General features: G+C 52.9%; 6 protein-coding genes and 1 non-coding gene across 7 annotated transcripts; 3 read left to right on the forward strand and 4 right to left on the reverse strand.

Moving 5' to 3' along the window:
• Positions 1-924: 924 nt before the first annotated feature.
• Positions 925-2,263, forward strand: J4E84_002297 (uncharacterized protein; the record flags this gene model as incomplete). The annotated part of the gene is made up of 2 exons (XM_049384924.1): positions 925-989; positions 1,075-2,263. The coding sequence occupies 2 exons, from the start codon at positions 925-927 to the stop codon at positions 2,261-2,263; spliced, it is 1,254 nt and encodes a 417-aa protein (XP_049246947.1).
• A 652-nt stretch (positions 2,264-2,915) lies between these two features.
• J4E84_002298 (uncharacterized protein) lies at positions 2,916-4,596 on the forward strand (the record flags this gene model as incomplete). Its single annotated transcript, XM_049384925.1, has 2 exons — positions 2,916-3,291; positions 3,779-4,596. The coding sequence occupies 2 exons, from the start codon at positions 2,916-2,918 to the stop codon at positions 4,594-4,596; spliced, it is 1,194 nt and encodes a 397-aa protein (XP_049246948.1).
• Positions 4,597-4,727: 131 nt separating this feature from the next.
• J4E84_002299 lies at positions 4,728-4,872 on the reverse strand. The gene has a single exon. It is a non-coding gene; the product is annotated as a tRNA-Arg (tRNA).
• A 3,685-nt stretch (positions 4,873-8,557) lies between these two features.
• J4E84_002300 (uncharacterized protein) lies at positions 8,558-9,208 on the reverse strand (the record flags this gene model as incomplete). Its single annotated transcript, XM_049384926.1, has 1 exon — positions 8,558-9,208. The coding sequence occupies one exon, from the start codon at positions 9,206-9,208 to the stop codon at positions 8,558-8,560; it is 651 nt and encodes a 216-aa protein (XP_049246949.1).
• Positions 9,209-12,074: 2,866 nt separating this feature from the next.
• Positions 12,075-13,519, reverse strand: J4E84_002301 (uncharacterized protein; the record flags this gene model as incomplete). Its single annotated transcript, XM_049384927.1, has 2 exons — positions 12,075-13,446; positions 13,500-13,519. The coding sequence occupies 2 exons, from the start codon at positions 13,517-13,519 to the stop codon at positions 12,075-12,077; spliced, it is 1,392 nt and encodes a 463-aa protein (XP_049246950.1).
• A 419-nt stretch (positions 13,520-13,938) lies between these two features.
• Positions 13,939-15,747, forward strand: J4E84_002302 (uncharacterized protein; the record flags this gene model as incomplete). The annotated part of the gene is made up of 3 exons (XM_049384928.1): positions 13,939-14,871; positions 14,949-15,226; positions 15,279-15,747. The coding sequence occupies 3 exons, from the start codon at positions 13,939-13,941 to the stop codon at positions 15,745-15,747; spliced, it is 1,680 nt and encodes a 559-aa protein (XP_049246951.1).
• A 506-nt stretch (positions 15,748-16,253) lies between these two features.
• Positions 16,254-17,897, reverse strand: J4E84_002303 (uncharacterized protein; the record flags this gene model as incomplete). The annotated part of the gene is made up of 1 exon (XM_049384929.1): positions 16,254-17,897. One exon carries the CDS (start codon positions 17,895-17,897, stop codon positions 16,254-16,256), a length of 1,644 nt encoding a protein of 547 aa, XP_049246952.1.
• Between the last annotated feature and the right edge of the window lie 453 nt (positions 17,898-18,350).

Raw genomic sequence — 18,350 nt, forward strand, 5'->3', positions numbered from 1 at the left:
CCGACGGCATCGTGGTTGACGTCTGTAGTATGAACGATGAATTAAGAGTATGACTGTGAAAATGCTACGCGACGTATGCAAGGCTGACCACCCTTACCTTTTGACAGCGCGATTCGCGTTTAGACTTGCCTTGTGGGATGCGGTGTGCGGGCAGTGATGGCGTTTGGGGGCCAAATTTCCTTTGACAGCATAACAACTAGGTGGCACAGTTACCAAAACATTGGGTCTCGATGCTGGCTGTGGAGGCTGTGTTGCTCATGCGCTCCATCCCAAGCAATAGCATACCGCCTATCAAGAGATTGCGATAGGAACATTGTGTATGTTATAGGCAACGCGATTTGGAAGACCGGCGTGTTTTCTGCGCGTCGTCGTTTTGCCAAGGAATCGTGGCGGTACATTCGGGGCAATTGGGCAATAACGCGAAGCAGAGGTCGCAAAATCGCGTGCGCATGTGTGCGAAAGTTCGCCATGATTGGAATGAGATGGAGGAGAGATGGAGTGTCGTTCAGCAGCGGTTGAGTTGAGATGAGGTTGGAGTTGTGTAGTGCAAGGCTAGAGGCTCAGGCAGCGTGGCGGCGAATTGCGGGGAAGGCGCGACCAGTACTGCAGCCCCCGACGTCTGTGGATAAGCAAACCTTGATATATCTGATCTTTGAACTCTGGCTTACGAGAACATGGGCTGATTAGTATACTCAACATTGTTGTTGAGTGAGCAAAAAGGCCCGGCCTGGCAAGAGGGCAATTGCCGAGAGAACGTGACCTGGCGATATGTGGCTCCGAGATCCTCGGCCCAGCCGTCGCGACTATTTTGCCCCACAAGTTAAGTTAAGAGCTGTCTCCGCCTCCGCATTCACTCGCCATCTCCCCTAAACATCGCCCTCTTCTCTCACAAACCTCAATTAATCGCCCCTCTCTACCTTCACAATGACCGACCGCCTCAAGTCCATCGTTTCGCACATGACGCCCTCGGCCAGCGGCATCTCGGCCCTGTAAGCTCCACCCGGACAGACATGACACGTGAAGAACGCGCGGCGGATGATAAGGGAAGAATGCAGCGCTGACAGCCATCGACAGTACCACCAAGAACCCCGACGATGTTGTCATCACCCTCGCCTTCCGCACACCCCTCACCAAGGCGCATAAGGGCGGCTTCAAGGACACGACCCTTGACGGCATCCTCGTCAAGACGCTCAAGCAAGTCGTCGCAAAGTCGAACCTCGATCCCGCCGTAGTAGAGGACATCTGCGTCGGCAACGTCTCAGATGCCAAGGCTGCCTACTATGTCCGCGCTGCTATGCTTGCCGCTGGCTTCCCCAACACCACATCCGGCTCGTCGCTGAACCGCTTCTGCTCGTCGGGACTCAAGGCCGTACAAGACATTGCCAACCAGATCGCCGTCGGCAGCATCGAGTGCGGTCTCGCCATGGGCGCTGAGAGCATGACAGCCGGCGGCGACAGGCTCGAGAGGCCGTTCGTCGACGAGGTGCTCGAGAACCAGGAGGCGAAGGACTGCATGCAGCCCATGGGCCAGACGTCGGAAAACGTCGGCAAGGACTTCAACATCTCGCGCGAGCGCCAGGACAAGTACGCTGCCGAGTCATACCGGAGGGCTGAGGTCGCACAGAAGGCGGGCTGGTTCGACGACGAGATTGCGCCCATTACCACCCAGATCAAGGACCCCAAGACAGGCGAGGTCAAGACCGTCACCCTGACCAAGGACGAGGGTATCCGCGCCGGCACCACATTCGAGAGCCTGCAGAAGGTCAAGCCTGCCTTCCTTCCCCACGGCGACCGGTCACACGCCGGAAACTCGTCGCAACTCACAGACGGTGCCGCTGCCATCCTCATGATGAAGCGCTCCATGGCCGAGAAGCTCGGCCAGCCCATCCTCGCCAAGTACGTTGGTGCCACCGTCGCCGGTCTGCCACCCAGGATCATGGGTATCGGCCCATCCGTCGCCATCCCCAAGCTCCTCTCCAAGTTCAACATCACCCTCGAGGACGTTGACCTTATCGAGCTTAACGAGGCTTTCGCTTCTATGGCCGTATACTGTCTCGAGACACTCAAGATCGACCACCAGAAGCTCAACCCAAGGGGAGGTGCTATCGCGCTGGGTCACCCGCTTGGCTGCACCGGTGCGCGTCAAATTGTCACTGGTCTGAGCGAGTGCAGAAGGCAGAAGAAGAAGGTTCTGCTCACCAGTATGTGCATTGGTACTGGTATGGGTATGGCTGGTTTATTCATCAACGAGCAGAACGTGTAAGATATTTAGTATATAGCGTTGTGTATGAAGCCATTTTCAATCGTCTGCATCAATCTTCATTCACCTTCCCCGGCACATGCGTATTCAAATCCTTTCGTGACGTCCTGCCTGCATCACTCAGCCTAAGCCAGGTGCACCTACCCGATCGCTTACTGTTCGATCGTTTTGTTGGCTGGCACGAGACTTCCGAGCAAGAACACGGAACGTAGTTTCCTTCTTGGGAGGGCGATTTCGTGTAGTCAACACCTCACTTTTCCTGTTGAATCATAACCACAGGAACCACGCATCCGCTCCAAAGGCCATCTCAATTTCGGCAAGCGCAGCATCACAGATTATCTTCCGGAATATCAACGCCAAGCCGCAAGTCCCCAGAACCATGGTACGTCAGGAAGCTGAGACTTTAAATCCTGCTTCATCAAGGGGTCCCTCTGTATACCATCATTTCTTAGGCCTACCTGCACCTCACGAAAGCTTCCGACGTATCACCTGCACATTATCGGCGCGCGCACAACACATCCTCTTCTCTAAACACACGCAACAAGATCTTGAGAGACACTATCAAGACTATCAAGACATGTCGGACAACAGCAAAGACACTGTAAAAAGCCCTAGTGCGACGGCGAGCCTTCCGAGACGCGCAATCCCCGAAACAATGTACGACCGCGTCAAGCACCTCCCCGAGTACAAGGCCTGGGTGGCTGGTGGTGGTTTGGCGCGATTCGCCAATGAACAAGATCTGGAAACAGATTTTGTAGATCACATATTCCGCACCAGCCCCCAGGTCCAGATAGCGTACGATAGAATCCTCCGAACAATGCCCAGCGTATTGCAGGAGATGACGCGGGATATGAGGCCAGAGCCGACGACCTACAGCCAGGCAACCGCACTCCAAGCAATAAACGATTACGAGCAAGGCAGCGGTTCGGCTGCAACCTCGGAGGACGATGATGACAGCGGCGAGAAGACGAGCAACCCTGAGCACAGAATCGAGAAGGAACCCGCAAGCAAGCAAGCTAGCGACGTTGTGAGTCGCAAGGCTCGGTAGCCCTAGATATACCTTAATACCAAGACTAATACCGGGTACTTCACAGGCTGACCACGAGGACTGGAGTTGGAGCGCGTTCATGACAGAAAACCGTCCCAATTCCTCACCTTTCAGATGCAGGAGAGCGCGCAACCTTCAATGGAGCAGCCCGACAAAGAGGGGTCCCGCCTCGGCGGAGGGTAGCCTCGCGAAGAGACTGACGCGAGAATGATCGCTACGAGCGACATTGTGAGTCGCAAGACTAGGCAGCCCTAAATACATCTTGATACCGACCTTGGAAGACTCAGAAACGATGTACGGCCGAGTTCAACACCTTCCCGAATACAAGACCTGGGTGGCTAGTGGAAGCCTGGAACAATTCGCAGAAGAACATGTGTCTTCATGACCGTTACAATCCTCATGTTCGGCAGTCGTTCAATGACGTAACGGTTACCACTGCATAAACCACAGCGACATAGCTAGGTATACAGCAACCCTACAATTACCACACTCGAGCCATCCCAAGAATTCCGTCAACAGATCCCAACCATCCAATCCACCGCCAAAATGCCACACCCAAGCCTCGAATACACCACCGTCCAACCCCCCTCATCCACCTACCCCCAAAACGCCACCCGCAACAACACCTCCGGCACCGACGCCTCCGTGCTCGACCGCCTCAAGATCCGCGAAATCTGCGAAAGGCTGGGGCACGTACCGCGACGCCGCCGAGTGGCAAAACTACTCTTCCATGTTCCACCCCGGCGCCTACATAACCACATCATGGACACAAGGCTGCCTCGAAGACTTCATCGCATCTTCAAAAGAAGGGTATGAGAAACAGACGCCACATGGCCCGTTCCCGTACATTCTGCATCGCATCTGTGGCCAGACTGTCGATGTACAAGGCGACAGAGCGATAAGTAAAATGAAAGTCACGATTACGTGTCGCATCATGCTTGACGGCATCGAAATGGACAATGAAGCCGACACCCGCTTCTTCTTTTTCTTGTCCAAGAACGCGCAGGGCAAATGGGGTGTCAATTTCATGACGTTGCTGTTTGATAAGGATAAGATGGTTCTTGTGGTGCCGGGCAAGGCGTTCGATGTACCAGAGGAAGAGGTCAAGCAGTATCCGAGTGGGTATCGGTATCTGGCTTGGGCGGAGAGTAAGGCGGGGAGGCCGCCGAAGATGGATTTGAATGCGCATGGGCCCGAGCGGGATGTGCTGTATGGGAAGTGCAAGGTGTGGCTGGAAGGTGGGGATGTTAGGCCGAATCTTACGGGGGAGGATTTGGGGGAGTGGTAGATTGTGGTGAGGGGATGGTGTGTGAGGGGATGGTCACGAAGTAGTTCATGATCTTGTGGAAAGTCAAATGGATACACTAGAGACATGTAATACATGCCTAGTCATACTTGATGGGCAAAAACAATAGCCATTAACTCCCATGAGAGTCGAACTCATGACCTTCACGGTTCAAGTCGTGATCGCCATCCTCAGTCGTGGAGTTTGACCCCCACGAGCATCCGAGAGAAAGCGGCGCTTGAATAGGAGCGTGATGCGCTACCGTTGCGCCAGAGAGTCTTCTTTTCACTTATGAGATACTCCATATTCTTATGAGCCATGTATCAGGCTCTTTCCGTCCAGATCAAACACGGCCAGTCATCTACAACGCTGTGGCCTCTACGCGGTATCTTCAACCTTCACACCCTTCAGCTTCTTCTCCACCGGCTCCTCCTTCACCACTACCTCCTCTTGGCCAACCGGCTCCTGCGGCGTCTGATCGCGCTTCCTCTTCCTAGGTTTACGCTTAGGCTTGGGCTTCGGTGTCGGTGTATCAGGTGTTTGCAGCCTATCATTTGGAGCAGCTACAGTCCTTGGGTGTGGCACCTCAGGAATGATGTTGTAATGCTGAAACATTGGTGTTCTGGGCATGAGTCGACGTGTTAGTTTGTCGTGGTAAACCGCACCTGCTTCCCCGAAAATGGGGGAGTCGAAGTTATTGGTCTCTATAGCTTCGAAGATCTCATCAATGTCTTCTTGGGGTCGGGGAACTATTTGGACTGGTGGATGGTTGACGGGCGTGGCCGTGGGTGTTGGACATTGAGGGGGAGTGCCTGGCGTTGGATGATGAGCTTGGGGCGACTCCTGCGGACCTTGATCACCTGTTGGTGATGCGGCCTCTGGGGAGGCTTGGCTGGCTGGCATTCGCTCCGTAGGTGCCTGCGGTGGAAACAACTGATCGTACAGGGGCGGCGGGGAAGGCATGCTTAGTGTAATCGTAGGCAGATTTGGCACAACACTTGTCGCACTTACATCCTCCCCACTCTCCAGACGAGCTTGACCGTCTGCAGATGATGTAGGCATCTGTGCGTCTGTCTGAGTATTACAGACCTGAGGCGAAGAGTGAACAGCTTCGGAGACATGTTGCGAAGTCGCTACTGCTTCTTCTGGTGGTTGACTATTCGATTCGCTGGCGGTCTCCATCGAGTATAGATGCCTTTAGCTGTTGGAGTTGTAGAGTTATGAGTTGCGGAAGTGGAGCGCATTGGCTGGTCAAGATTATAGTGAGAATCAAACGCGTTCACTAAGCCGGTAGCTGGGATGTAGACGAGCCTCGAACATTCACCAGGGTCAATGGTGACTCAGCGGCTGATTAAGAAGGTACTATTCACTTCCACTTGAGTTGGAAGCGCTTTGAACGGGTCTTGTTTGTGCGTCTGAACGGTAGTAGGCATATCAAGTGGCCAGAAGAATCTGCCACGGCTGCCCCATCTGGAAAGAACGGTGGATACGAAGAATGCCATCCCGGCCGACGTCGATTTCACGTTATCAAATACAGCTGATCTATGCGCACGTCATAGATTGGAAATATTTGTTCGAAGACGAAGTTGATGCATGCTGACATGAGGTCGATGGGCGGGAAAAATGCTGCATCGCGGTGGTGCGAGCTTTGCGCCATCACGGACCAGCCGAGCCGAAGACTTCCCTACACCACGGGATGCCATGCGACAACTTCAGTACTTTCGCAAGGGACTGTGCTGCTCGAAAATGGAGATGACGGAAGATTGTGTTAAGTTCTGAGATGGATTGTGATGGAACAATGTTGAGGTACGTGAATGGCGATCGATGATGCGGCTAGATTTTGACCGACCAATCAGCAGCGACTTGCTTCAAGTCGAGCACATCGACGACTTTGAGGGTCCTTTCTTCTATCGCGTCTTCAGTGAGCACAGTGCAACGATCTACCAACCGAGATCATCAGTTGGCGCCAGCTTGTTTCAGGCCAGATGCAACGCTTCGTATTATTGTCTCAGCCTGGAATGTATAGAAGAACACCTTCGTCTTCGCGACACACAAGTTAGTCCGTTCATATCGGTCTTCAGTGACTTCGGTAAGATACCTCGTCTTTCGGTATGGCTTTCACACTCACTGGTACCAGCTGCAGCTTTGCGTGAAGCGTATGACATTCATACCCAAGGTCACGATGCTATTCAGATAGTCCAGATCCAGGCTTCAGGCTTGGTGATCGATGTGATGAGCCCAGCTGGTGATCACGGTGCTTTGATACCCACATGGAAAGGAGCAAAAGGTCGGATAGACCGGTGGCTATGCATGGCTGATCTTGGACCAACCCTCGGTGTCGACCCCGTATACATTCGCCCTTCAGAATGGCTGGCGTGCGGTTCGATATCCAAAGCTCGGTTCTCAGCGGCCTGGCCGATCATTGGAGGACGACTGCAGTTCAACGAAGGAAGGAGCGAAGACCTGGTCGACTTGTTTGCGCGTATATGCGGGCATGTGCCAGAACGTTTCCCAGAGCATGATGTGTCCGAGCGATACGAATACGACTGGGAAGGCGAATGCTTTGTTAGAGCTGAACGTTGGGGCGATGCGAGCGCGTCGATCCAAGAAACGAGCGTGGCGGGCGCGGGACTGGGGCTAGGACTTGCTGTCTCACAATTCACGCGACCGACGCCGTTCGGATATGCCGGCTATCTGCGTGGAATGGTTGTCATAGACTGATGTATCATGTATCTTGTAAAAGTATTGTACGATTAGATGAGGTGGCCTTGAAAGGAGATCTGCAGGTGGAAGGCAGCAATGGCACTAGGCTCAGATAGGACAAGCGGGCTACGCCGTACCGTCGTGACATGTAGACCCATGTCAGCAACCCCTCTTCTCTACGACAACATTATCAAAGTACGGTCAATCGTTGCACACCGAAACTTCGCGCCCAAGAGATCTCTTTGACAAAATGGACGCTGTGTAAGTAGTCATAATACCTCTCGAATCTAGCTCGAAACAGCACTAACATCAGCGTAGCACATTGCATAACCAGATTGAATCGCCCCTACTACGCCTGCCCGCAGAACTTCGCAATAGGATCTACGAACACGTCTTCCGCGTGGACTGTATCAGTTTCTATGGAATGCACGCCTGGGATTACAACACGAGCAACCACTCGAGGCCTGATTACAACCCCAATCCCATGCGCGGGACAAAGTCAGCTTCACAATCCCTATCCTCGCTTCTTAGATACCTACTAGTATGCCGCCAATACTATGCGGAGACCAGATTGTTGGTATTCAAGCTGAGTCCTCTCTGTGGACGTCCGGAACATCTACTTGACGCCGTGGAAAAAATGCCCAGGGACGTGCGAGACGCCATTTCAGTCCTTCGCATCTACGAAATCGAAAACTGGACGATCTATTACCGAGACTTTTACCTCCCAACAGATATTCCTAACCTGCGAAAGGTCGAAGTGCATTCTTGGGCTCCTAAGGTCGTGGGAGATCCGCTCTTGTTTGCCCATGAATGGAATAGACGTCATGTTCCAGAGGACAACGAGGTTTCGCGTTTGAGGGTTGAGAAATTTTTCAGAGATCTCAAGTCGAAGGATACTGAGAATGCACTTATGAATGTTCAAGAATATGTCAGCAGTCGGGTTGGGGAAGGAGTTGAGATTACGTCAATTGATGCTCCGACTCCCCGCTACAAACACGTCATGGAGGGAAAGTGGGAGATTATGTAGGATTAGGCGAGGTATGCGGGAATCTTGTAGTCCATCATGTAGTACTCAAGGCTTCTCTGATTTGTTCGGATATCTTTTCGTCTAGGTCGTCGATGTTGCGTAAGTTGTGAGTGTAGTCCACCAGGGACTTCTACTACGATACCGCACTTTGCGCAGGTGTATAGTTTTAGAAAGCGCATTTCTTGTACCATTGCACTTGCTATGATATATGCACCTTCGCCATACGCTTCAAGTTCACAGCTTCCGTAAGATAATCACGCGCCCACCTCCAGCATCTTTCCGGTACTGATGCAAGTCCGTCTCCACAACCTCAACCTTCTCCTCCTTTTCCAGTCTCTGCACTTCCTTCTCAAACCCCTTCTCTACCCAGAAGCTATCTAGCACGGTTGCGACTACAACCCCACCATCCTTGACAACCCTTACGAACTCCTCCAGCGGCTCTGGTCCGAGATGACCATGTGTGAACGTACCGCAGCACGTCAGCGCATCGAACTTTCCGTCCTCAAACTCCAATTTCTTCGTCAAATCCGCAGTCGTAAGGTCATCGTACACGGCGGTGTTCTTAGCAACCGCTAGCATGCCTTCGCTGATGTCGAGACCTAAGATATCCGTAGCGCCAAGTTGGGACAGCTCAATTCCGACAAGGCCGGTACCGCATCCTGCATCCGCAATCTTCAGGCCAGCGAGAGGCTTGTCGGGTGAGATGTGGTTTAGCTTCAGGCCGCGGGCTACTGCTTGTGCGACGAGGCGTGGCGCGGTGAAGTCGTGCAGAGTCATGTCGGAGTCATATGTCTTTGCCCATTCGTCGTATAATTCGCGTGATTCTTCGGTGGTTTTGGCGGCGAAGACGCGGTCTAGCAGCGACTTCTCGTCTGACGTTGCCATGTTGAGGGTGTGATGTGTGTCGCGCTTCTAAGGCTCTGTGAACGGCAATGCTGTGATGCCTGTATGCAAAGAAGAAATGCCTGAGGATAATTGAGGTCGTTGTTTGTGATGAAGCGGTACCTGCCAAGGGAGTTAGAGGTCTACGGACAGTTGTCACGCGTGACGTCATCAATCGCGATAAGTGATTTCGCGACACCACCTGGACACTTGGGCAGTGCACAGATATCATAAAACAACAAAATGACTTTCGGAAGAGTCGACGCAGATTCTTGACCTCAAATTGATGGTGCTATGTTCGCAAGACTTTATACAGCAGCAGCGCAAAGCTACGAGACTGCTATGCGCTAGGCCACGCAGAACCCAAGTGACCTCAGGAGCTACTAGCGACGTCTTAACGCGATAAACTTTCGCAAGTTATAGTACTATCTAGATGCTATGGCCAAGAAGTCTTAACATGCCCGGCAGCAACTGCGTATGCCGCCACTCTCTTCCTAAGTTCTTCGGTCCTCTCCGGTTGTACCTCTCCTTCCATGTTTACCACAAGAACGGTCTTCCAATCTGGAAATTTGCACAATGCTTCCAAATTGACATCGTGTCCAGATTCCTTGAGCTGCTTCAGCGAGCGATCATTGAACACCGACAATTTCTTGAAACATGCGACTACGCCAGCAGGTATGAGGTTCTCGATAGTTGCGAGTTCTCCAAAACCGACATGAAGTGGGTTCAAGGAAAATGGCAAGAAGGCAGTTTCGTTGTAAACCTGGCGGCAGACCATAGAGGGGTAAAGGAGCCGGTCTAAAGACTCGTAGCAGCGGTACTGGCGGCAAAGCTGATGAAAAACTCTGATTAGGAGACGATCTCGAGCCACATGTAGGATATCAATGAAGTAACAAGCGAATGTGTACCTATAGATCTGATTTCGCAGCTCTCGCGGTAGGCGTAGCAACGGAGAGGCAGTCTGATTCTGGGTTGTGCTTTTAGAGTCAATAGTTGCCGAAATCCAATGACAATTTGACAATAGTGCTTACATCTCATTTGCTTCAGATACCGACAGCTTGCTGGTAGAAACGTGCTTATTGCGACGCAGGTATTCCAAGAGAGAACTGCTGCAGACGCGTTGTGTGCCACGACATTGGCATGACATATCTTGGATGTGTACAGTGGAAATGGATCTTTTCAAGTCGATAAGCCAGATGAGCGCAAACAGTTCTGCCCTAAGGAAAGTCAAGGAACTCATTCGTAAACGCAGGCCATGTATTTAATGGGACGATAGGTCGAGGGGAGGAAGTCATACATCATGCGGACGAAGACAATCATGAATCGCAAACACCATGCATTGCCAGGTGACTACTATAGTATTGGCTTTGTTAACGAATTGGATCGCGTGCTTGATCGTTTCACAATCGATTCAGATGTCGCGTACAGGTTTTAGGTGGGAGGATAAGTAGCTAAACTTCGCTCTTGCTAGTGACGGCCACTCGGTATAGGCAATATATGTAGTGATGCAGTGTTGCATAGAGTAAATGTACAGTGTGTATTAGCGAAAAGAGGTAACGCATGAGACGAAGACAGCGTATCAATGAACGAAGAATGGCTGGAAAGGGAAGACGACGCTATGCTGGACCAGCTGAGCTTCCATGGTATTCTTCAGCAAGCCTTGAACGTAGATTCAATCCGTTCACAACATAGCCAAGATGGCTGCCATCATAGCCACACCACCACTGCCAATCTCTATCTTGCCCGCGCTGCCGGTGAAATTGCTCATTCCTGCCATAGCACTGCCTGTCGGCATGACCATGCCATCAGACATGGTCATACCACTCTGCATGACCATACCGTCGGACATCGTCATGCCACTCTCCATCGACATGCCCTTGGACATAGAAGACATTGCAGACTTCATGGCAGAGTTCATCGATGAAGCGCCCGAAGAAAGGGCCGCTTCGCCTGTCGGGGCGGGCTTGTTATCCCAGGCCATTGTGACGGGAGGCGCGGAGGGAGACATCATCGGGACCATTGATGTGATGGTGGAGGAGCTTTGCGCGAGTGCGATGGGAGCGAAGGCCGCGACGGCGCCGATGATCGTGGAGGAACGCATGGTGAGGTATGTTATCGTGCGAAGTTGTAGTAGTAGATTGAGGTCGTTGAGTACGTTCGTGTCGGTTCGTAAGGAGTGTATTAGGTGAGTCCGGCTCGTGAATCTGGGGTATAGTTTTCTGAAGGTTTGTAGAGAGCAAGAGCTTTGAACGGCGAGTCGCTAGGGGGCGCATCGCATCTAAATACCTTTCTACACATCACGCACTTGCTCGAAGAGCGCCCATTGTTTCGCAACCTAAGAGCTGTCATCGTGTATATCATCTCATGCGACAGTCAGCGCATCCGGATCTTCAGCCTCCGATCCACTGTGGCGTCTTGCAGCGTCGCGAACCAGACAAATTCTCGTGAAACACGCGACTACAGGGACAATGGCTGTCCAACTCGGGGTGAGGAAGTTTGGAGGGTGTTCGAAGTTGGTTTCGGTCGGAACATCGATCGACGCCAGTCCGTGCATTGCCGAAACGCCAAGGCTGAGGTTTGCAGGTGCCACAACCTCACCTCTTCGCTCCATCATCACTCACAGTATTACCGACAGTGAATCCATCGAACAGCGTTTGCCTTTACTTTACATGTGACCTTTCGGATCTTTTTACTCATCGGCTACCGTTCAATGCCGCAAATCTCTCGCCTGCGTGCGCTGCTGCTGTTTGGCAGGATGTGGGCACCGTGACATAACACGATTATTATCATCCAGCAGCGAACGACCAAAATCCCCAAATTCCAACAATCCAATCATCTCCAACTTCAACGCAATCATCGCCCTCCGCAGCTAATCGTCAATCATCGCCGCGAACTCATCCGACATCCAGTACCGGTCGATCCGAATCTTCACGATGAGCTCCATGTGCTCTGGGCTTTCGTTCCAAGCGTCGGGGCGGTGAGGGTATCGGTAAAGCGTGTTCTGTTCGAATGCCCACCTCAGATTCTCCGCCCAACCGCTTGCATCAGATGGGTCTGGTTGGTCGATGCGGTACAGCGGTCGGTAAGGCGGCTTGTGACGGGGTCCACCGAAGGCGTATGGGCCGTATGCATCAGTCTCTCCTGCTTGACGGTCGAAAAAGAACGCCATGTTCATCGCGTCCTCATCTTGTGCGTTTGCAAGCGCTGTCTCCCATGGCACGACTGAATCTTCTGGAGGCGCGGCATAACTTGTTCTCTCAAGGTCTCTGCTGGCGCTGGCCATGACGTCCTCTTCCTCCACCTCTTCTTCTTCCTCTTCGGCAAATTCTTCAACGGCAGGCTCATCATCAAACCATACAGACTTTCCCGGCCTTCCTCTCAGCTCTTGCATGTCATGCTCTGTTTCTGACTCTGGTGTCCCGCCCTTGGGTGGAGGGACTGCTTCTTTCTGTCTCCTTGATACTGGCAAGTCTTCTTCTATGTCACTCTTTCTCTTTCGCTTAGCGTCTTTCTTTTTCTTGACTGGCACGAGCGGAGCGCTGGTTGACGCGTCTTGAGAAAGAGAAGGCTTTATACCAGCCCATCGTTGGGAAGCAGCGCCATCGCTATGTTCTTTTCGAACAGTAGCTGCGCCTCCCACCAGCTGCAATACCTTGTCGTAGTCGCGAGGGTAGAACCACGGCTCATGTGGATTCTGCACGCAATACTCCACCATGCGAGTCAGATCTAGCGCATCATGGCCCTGCGGCATGCAGCTCAGGTCTATGGCTAGCTTCTTGAAGGGTATCTCTGTCGGAGGGATTTCGACATTTCCACTAGGTGGCGAGAACCCTGCAACGTTGAGATCGGCATCGTCCCAGGTCGACTTTCTCTCTTTGTGGAAGCTACCATGCGTCTGGAGCCGCCAGTCTTTGTACCCACCTTGGTCCATCGTCTTGTAGATGCTCTGCCGGCAGCTGGCCTGGGGCCACTGCTTTGGAAGCTCTCTGTAAGTGTTCACAATGGCGCACACCTGAGTCGGAGTCGCGCCGTTCGTGATCAGGCGGTACACCACGTCAGCGCAGTGTATGCTGTTTGGAAGGAATGCGAGGAGCTCTACGGCGGTAATGTTCGCGGTTGCAGGAAACGGGAGGTATCTTGAAGGCGCTTCTGGGCCAAAGCCGTAGCCGAAGTACTCGTTACGTACTCTCGATTTGGACTCTGATGCGTTCTCAGCCGGTCCTGGGACTGACGCCGTTGACCTGCCGAAAAGTTAGGAGAGTGTGCCTATCGTGAGACAATTGGCAGTTAGTACGGTCGCGGCGGATGGTCCATGGTCAGAGGTGCATGTATGGTGTTTGTGGTGGTGATGGGAACCTGCACGTGGTTAGTAGAGTGTGCCTCGCGCTTCTGTTGTGGCTGTCGCTATATCAACGAAAAGGCCACTCTACCCGGTCCGAGCGTCCTTTGAGCAACTTTGCTTGACTCCGCCGTCACCTGCGTCTCCGAAGTGCCAGCGTCAGCCCACGACAAGGTTTGCAGGGTCTGCTTTCGCAGCCAGTGGAGACACCACGCATCGATCACTCAAGACAAAGCGCAGCGAAACTTTGTATCGTCCTTGAAGACGCTCACAGTTTCACTTTCCAGTAAGCCATCCTCCGCGCATCCGGCCACCCCTCGCAGTTTCTGCACAAGGTAACCTTCCAAGTTTGCCTGCCTTTGCTGATCTCGTCCTGACCATCAGATCAGTCAACATGGCGGCCATTGCTAAGAACAACGCTTTCGGCTATCACAGCCCAAGCTGGAACCTCCCCTTCCCAAACGGCAATCTGACCGCCGCCGAGATCCTGGCCTACCTCCCGCACTGGCTCAAATCCATCGATGTTATCGACCGTTTCGTGACGCACGGCGCGAAAGCTGGCCATCTCGCTGCTATGATCAACGAGTTCAGAGACCAGCCGCTGGATCAGGATTTTCCACCGAATTCCGCCATGGTCATGATCCAGTACGCCATGCGACGCGCCGGCTACGACGATTGGAAATTCGGTATGCATTTGGAATATAACATTGGAATTCCGAGACCTGAAGACAACCTCAACGTCCACGGTTTCCGTACACCTAACCGGACTCACCCTAAGGACGTGAGGACTGGTACACCTAGACAGGACAAGGTCAACTGGGACTCGTCGCCGTTGGAGTTCAAAGATCTTGCCCTCCATGTGAAAGAGCACCCGTGCGGCGATGACGCACTGGACCTCACTCGCTGTGTCCAATACGCTGTTGAGCACGAGGAAGAATCGTGGCTTTTCCCCACCGATTTCCAGCGCCTCATCACTCACCTCGGAGGACCGGCCACAGTCACCCACAGTCACTACGATAGGCAGGTGTTTGCACGTCACAGCAACTACGCCTTTTCACCCGCCAAGTCTACACCCGGTAAAGGCCGCGCTCCGAGAACGCCCAAGACTCCCAAATCATCCAAGCTCAACAGCAAGCTTAAAGCATCGCGCGGTAGCAAGAAGAAACTCTTCGACGACATCGAGCTGGTCGCCATGTCACGGTCCGCGACACCACAGAAGCGTACAGCTGAGGGCCTTGGGAAGGTGCTGGATGGTAGTAAGAGGAGGAGTGGCAGGCTTGTCGGCAAGCAAATAAACTTTGCTGAAGAGCCTGAAGTTGACGCTGAGGTAAGTCTATCACCCGTGTTCGACGATGGTCGATCCTTCGACGTCTTAGATGGTGACATTGCTGACACTGGCTTCAGGACAAAGACTACTCCGATTCGCCCTACGCGACTCCCTCCAAGAAGCGCAAGCTGTCTCGTCTACCGCCGACCCCCAACTCGTCCGCCGACGATGACGAGTTCGTAGAGGACGAGTCCGAGCCTGACGACGATATTCCGGAAGAAGACGCAAGTGAACCTGAGGAGGCTGTTTCGCCCATCCCCGCTGCACGCGGCCGTCAAGCGGCGCGCAAGGCTCGCTTGAACATTAAGGCTTCTTTTGTACCTGAGCGTCGCACTTTGAAGCTCAAAGTCCCTGGGTAAGTTCATTCTACGCTTCTGATGTTATATCTCGAGCTGATCATGTACCAGAATCGGACCGTCACCCCAGAAAGTTCGACAGCAGGCAAAGGTACCCTCGTACATGATGACCGAGTTCACACCGGATGTCATGGACGCCGCCCGCGAGTACCTCAAGCGCGAGCCCATGCACTTCCCCGCTCCCTTCCTCTCAGAGGATCGCCTCCGGATCGACGACTACAGCATCTACCTCTACTCGTCCCCTCCACACACTTCGTTCCCCGAGATGTACGCGTCCGCCTACGATTACGCCCGCTTCAATGGTCCTCGCCGCAACGCTCCGTTCCGCGAGCTTCACTTGTTGAGCCAGCCTCACCCGAAGGATACTAGTGACTGGGCTGAGAATGTTCGCTGGGCTAAGCAGCAGTGGAATTTGTTTGGTAGTGTTTGGACGGAGTATGACTGGCATCTTGAGTGTATCACTGCGCATAGGTATGAGATTGGTTGGGTCAGTGAGGAGGTTATTAGGGATGGTATGTGAGCTGGCCGGGCATTGGGCGCTGTTCCGGAAATACTTTTGAGTTGCGTTCTAGTCGTATTGATGCCTGGATCTGCCTCTGGATATTCTGGACACCATGGCAATCTTGCGTTATGAAACGATGACGAACATGGAAATAGATACATAAGACTGATAATAATGCACTCTCGCAGTCCACCTTTGTCTCAAATTTCCATATAGTGTTTTTAGTTCTCGCGATCTTGTGAAATAGGACACATGAGGCGCACATGAGCAGGGACACTTGTCAACTGTATCATCTTCTATTATGTGAGGTGAATTTGCTCAAAGCATACGACTAAATGAAAAGGATGTATCGCGCAGAATGTACAAGACGCCCAAATCCTCCAAGAAGTTCTACCCGAAATGTCATGCGACGCTCGCTAACCTTTTCCAATACCGCACGCGAGACGCGCTCCAATTCCGATGTATGTTTGTCCAATACGCGTCAACTTTTGCAGAGACCTGATATGTGGTCTTGTTAGACCACGCTATGCTTCGCGAGAGGAGGGGTCATCAACGGGGTCTTCGGCGGTGCTGCCGTCGACGTCGTGGACCACGATGGAAGGGATTGAGGTCTCCTGGCCAGTTCCATCATTGGCATCATCGTCCTGCAAGCCGAGGTCGTGGTCTTCCGGGTTGGCTTGGGCGAGTTCCGTATCGTTTCCCTGGTCGACGAAGCCACCTAGCTCACGGTTGATGCTGTCCAGGATCTCAGGATCGATGCTCGCCAGGATCTCAGGGTCGATCATACTAAGATCGAGAGACGCAAATGAGCTAGTGTCGTCGTCAAGCTGTTCTTCGAATGGATTTGGGACGTAAGACTCGTTGTCGTTAGCGGCCATGTCGTTGTCCCAAGGGCCAGATGGAGATACAGCCCTGGCGTCGTATGCAGCTGGTTCGATGAGGTCGGGAAGACTACGATCATCTACAAGGGTGTTGTCTGGAGTGTCCGGGCCAGGTGTGTGCTCCGCGCGGCGATTAATAGGCACGATGCCGTTAGCGGCCAAGACACTGACATACAGCGCGTATAATTGATCCTCTTGTATCGTAGCTAGGACATGTGACAAGTCTGCGGCAGTGTTGTTCATGATCCGACTAAGAATCAACGAATTAATGGATGAAAGACCGCTGGATGCAGCAGGAGCTTGTGCGCGAGAAGGGTCAGCGTGGTTTGTCATCCCCACAGGGCCGCGAGGCGCGGGGACTGGGGGCTGGACAGAAGGAGGCGGTTGGACAAACGTAAAGGCCTGGACAACGGGGAACTGCTGGAGATGCTGCACGGTTGCCGTCCGCTGTGTTGCTGTGAATATGTGATGCGTGAGGTTTGTCGCAGCCTGGATCGCCTCCGGCTCGGGCATAGCCTCCCACACCACATTCCTCCAACGACCAAACAGCTCGCCATCTCGATGACCAGGGAGTACCGTCCGGGGACCACCCAAGAGCTGAGTGAGCCAGTTAAAGTCTCGTGGAAACATCAGCGGTAGGTCGATATTGGCGACAGCAGCCTTGACACAGCGGGTCAGATCGAGCTCGTCGTCGCCGGATGGGTATACCCTAACGTCAGCTGCCAGGGACGCGAAATGAACATTAGCGACGACCGGTTTATGGTGACGGCTACCCGGGACTTGGATCTCGCAGTGGTTTTGGACGCCGGCAAGAGTCAAGTTATCGTGGTCCCAAGCCTGGCCGACTTTTGGGTAAAGACCGGCCTTGTGGCGAGTCATAGTCCATTGATCGTCCTGAAGATAGTGTCGCATCGTACCCTGGGCCAAGTGAATCACGGCATTGGTGGCGTCTTGCCGAGAATTGTTCTTCACCACGACTCGAAACCATTTGTGGATCCTAACGATGGGGTAGGCATCGCCACCGTTCTGGACGAATCGAACAAGAACGCCGGGGCTACGAATCAGCGCGGGAAGAAATGTCATCAGTTCCGCACCGGTGATGTTGCCGGTTTGTGGGATGCGGAGATACCGGGTAACAGCGTTTGGACCGAAGATGTCAGTTGGGGAGGCGTGGATCGAGCCGTCCTTGTTCTTCGAACGTGCTTTGCTCATGGCGGCTGGTTTCTCAACCCTAGCCCCTTTGACCGGAGATGAGTTGGCTGAAGGAGTCTTCGGATTGCTCGCCATTGTGCCTTTGATACAAGGATTAGCGTTTGGTAAAGGAAACGTTGTAGCAATCGGATGGAGGTTTGAGCGGTGCTTGAATTGCTTGCACTGCTAAGTATGGAACTTACTGGACGAGAGTCTGCAACTCGGTTAATATAGAGTAAGACGGGAAATTCGACGAAGTCAGGTGTATAGAAGGTGTTGATTGATGCGAGCCTCGTCAACGATATACTGTTACAACGCTTTAGCAGCCGCGGAAGAAGAAACCTTTGTTTACGGCTTTAGCAGATGCATGGAGAGGCGCTTCGGCTCAAAGCTAGAGCAAGATGCAATCCAATTATCGCTTGAATAATGTGCTAGCGCTTCGGACATGAGGGTCTGCAAAATGTGAGCACGAAAGGCCGCATTGACGAAGCTGAACCAATCTGAACCCCACGATCAAGGATCTTGAAGGTGAGGTTGAAACAATCCCCG

Source organism: Alternaria hordeiaustralica (genome assembly GCF_023758085.1).
Source record: "Alternaria hordeiaustralica strain BMP 2776 chromosome Unknown scaffold_3, whole genome shotgun sequence".
NCBI classification, from domain to species: Eukaryota; Fungi; Ascomycota; class Dothideomycetes; order Pleosporales; family Pleosporaceae; genus Alternaria; species Alternaria hordeiaustralica.